Here is a 2500-nt window from a genome sequence, read left to right as displayed (position 1 = left end):
AGGCAGACGGGCAGACAGACAGGCAGACAGGCAGGCAGACGGGCAGACAGACAGGCAGACAGACAGGCAGGCAGACAGACGGGCAGGCAGACGGGCAGACAGACGGGCAGACAGGCAGGCAGACGGTCAGACAGACAGGCAGACAGACAGACAGACAGACAGACAGGCAGACAGACAGACAGACAGACAGACAGACAGACAGACATACACACACACACACACACACACACACACACACACACACACACACACACACACACACACACACACAGACACACACACACACACACACACACACACACACTATTGTTATTAAATCGATTTTGGCAAATTATGAATCGATAGTGATGTCACAATGATGTCATAGCTAAACCACCTGGACTCACCTGGAGCTTCTCGATCAGAGCAGAGTTCCTCTTTGCTTTGGCAGGTAGAGGAGAGGTGACACCTGCAGGCTGCTGACACACACACACACACACACACACACACACACACACACACACACACACACACACAAGCGCACACACACAACACACACACACACACACACACACGCAAACACACACACACACAAACACACACACTTGGACTTTAGCATGTTTTTCTATGCTTTTTGTGACAGTGTGTAGAGACACAGTTGAAATGTGTCAGAGAGGGGAATGACATGCAGAGAACGACCCGGGCTGGATTCTAACCCGGGTCTGCTGTGAAGAGGACAGACAGACAGACAGACAGACAGACAGACAGACAGACAGACAGACAGACAGACAGACAGACAGACAGACAGACAGACAGACAGACAGACAGACAGACAGACAGACAGAGAACGACCCGGGTGAAGAGAAATGAGACTCTATGGGGGGGGATGGGGGGGAGGGGTCAGTGTGTCTCACCTGTTGGTCTCCGTTGGGTTTTGGGATCTGTAACGTGCGAGGCGGACGCCGTCTGACCGGCTTCTCCTGATAAACAAACAAACAAACAAACAAACAAACAAACAAACAAACAAACAATGGATTAAAACAGAATAATGTTCCAGCTATTACTAACTGCTTTGATATGCACCAGTTTGTAGAGGTGTAGTCAGCGATCATTAGTGAAAATCTTTTTGTCAAAATCAGTGAATATCTCCTCATGATCCGCTACCTGTCTAGCCTGGAAATCCAGACTCATATCTACGATAGAGGGTCTGGCCACGATCAATAGACCTTCCCACAAATGCCACTGCACGTGATTGGATAGCACTACAACCAATCAGAGCGATGCACAAGGTGACATATTAAGCCCCGTTCGTTTAGCGAACAGCTGGATTAACTGTTAATTGAAACTTTTGCCGTGGTCGTTCGGCAAAACAGAACATTCCTCTTACTTGCTAATGAAAGACTGCGCATGCACATAAGTGGAGTAAATTTCATGTGCGTCTTTCCATGTGGGAGATAGCAACCCTAGCCCAACCCTAACCCTACAGAAAATGAATGGAATTCAATGTAAATCGCCCCAAAATGGACTGGCTTGCTGTATAAAGCACCCCCTCTTAAAAATTGATTTCTCTTCATCCGAGAATCAAATACTTTGGAGGGTATATTTGCATGACTGATGTTAATAAGTGGAGTAAGTTTCTTGAGCGTCAGAATTTCCTTGTGGGAGATAGCAACCCTAGCCCAACCCTAATCCAACAGAAAGTATAAAAAAACATAAAGAGTATAAGTTGATGTACAGACGAAAGGCAGACAGAGACAGACGGACACACAACAGAGACACACACACACACACAAACAAACACACAGACAGACAGACAGACAGACGGACAGACAGACAGACAGACAGACACAAACATACACACACGCACGCACAGACACACAGAAACACACACACACACACACACACACACACACACACAAAAACACAAACACAGAAACACACACTATTGTTATTAAATCGATTTTGGCAAATTATGAATCGATAGTGATGTCACAATGATGTCATAGCTAAACCACCTGGATGTCCAGACGTTGAACTCACCGTTTCAGGTTTAGAACCTTCGTGTGTTGGAACCGAGACTTTAAACTTTCCTGCCAGCTCAGCGACGGAGCGGCGAGACGAAGCCTCCTCCTGAGGACAGACGGACACCAGGACTTTAGTGCTTTTGTTTTATACACTAATAATATCTTTATTCATGTAGCACCTTTTAAAAACAGTGGTTTACAAAGTGTTTTGACATAAAATACATCGGAGCAAGTACAAATCAAATGAATACTTATCAAAAAACACATAAACAATAAGTAGTAAATAGTATTTTTTTTAAGATATTTTTTGGCATTTTCAAGCTTTATTTGACAGTACAGAGTTGAAATGGGGAGGCAGAGAGAGAGAGAGAGAGGGGGGGGGGGGGTGGATGACCTGCAGTAAAGGTCCACGGGTCGGATTTGAACCCGCGACCACTGCAATGAAGGCCGGAGCCAATATGGTACACGCTCTATCCACTACGCCACCGGAGTTTTAA

General features: G+C 45.8%; 1 protein-coding gene across 2 annotated transcripts in view; it reads right to left on the bottom strand.

Annotated features, from left to right (window-relative positions):
- Window positions 1-2500, bottom strand: part of LOC307260700 (uncharacterized protein) — a 10997-nt gene that overhangs the window by 5331 nt on the left and 3166 nt on the right. The window contains exons 2-4 of one of the 2 annotated variants that reach the window (XM_080040992.1): window positions 2020-2109; window positions 894-959; window positions 387-458 (exon numbers count right to left, since the gene is read on the bottom strand). In XM_080040992.1, the coding sequence (XP_079897118.1) occupies window positions 387-458; window positions 894-959; window positions 2020-2109 (228 nt within the window). The remainder of the gene's footprint in view (window positions 1-386; window positions 459-893; window positions 960-2019; window positions 2110-2500) is intronic. The other variant, XM_080040993.1, reaches the window with a different exon arrangement.

This window comes from Ammodytes marinus (assembly GCF_949987685.1).
Source record: "Ammodytes marinus genome assembly, chromosome: 14".
Classification (NCBI taxonomy): Eukaryota; Metazoa; Chordata; class Actinopteri; order Uranoscopiformes; family Ammodytidae; genus Ammodytes; species Ammodytes marinus.
This window is presented reverse-complemented; position numbering and strand designations above follow the sequence as displayed.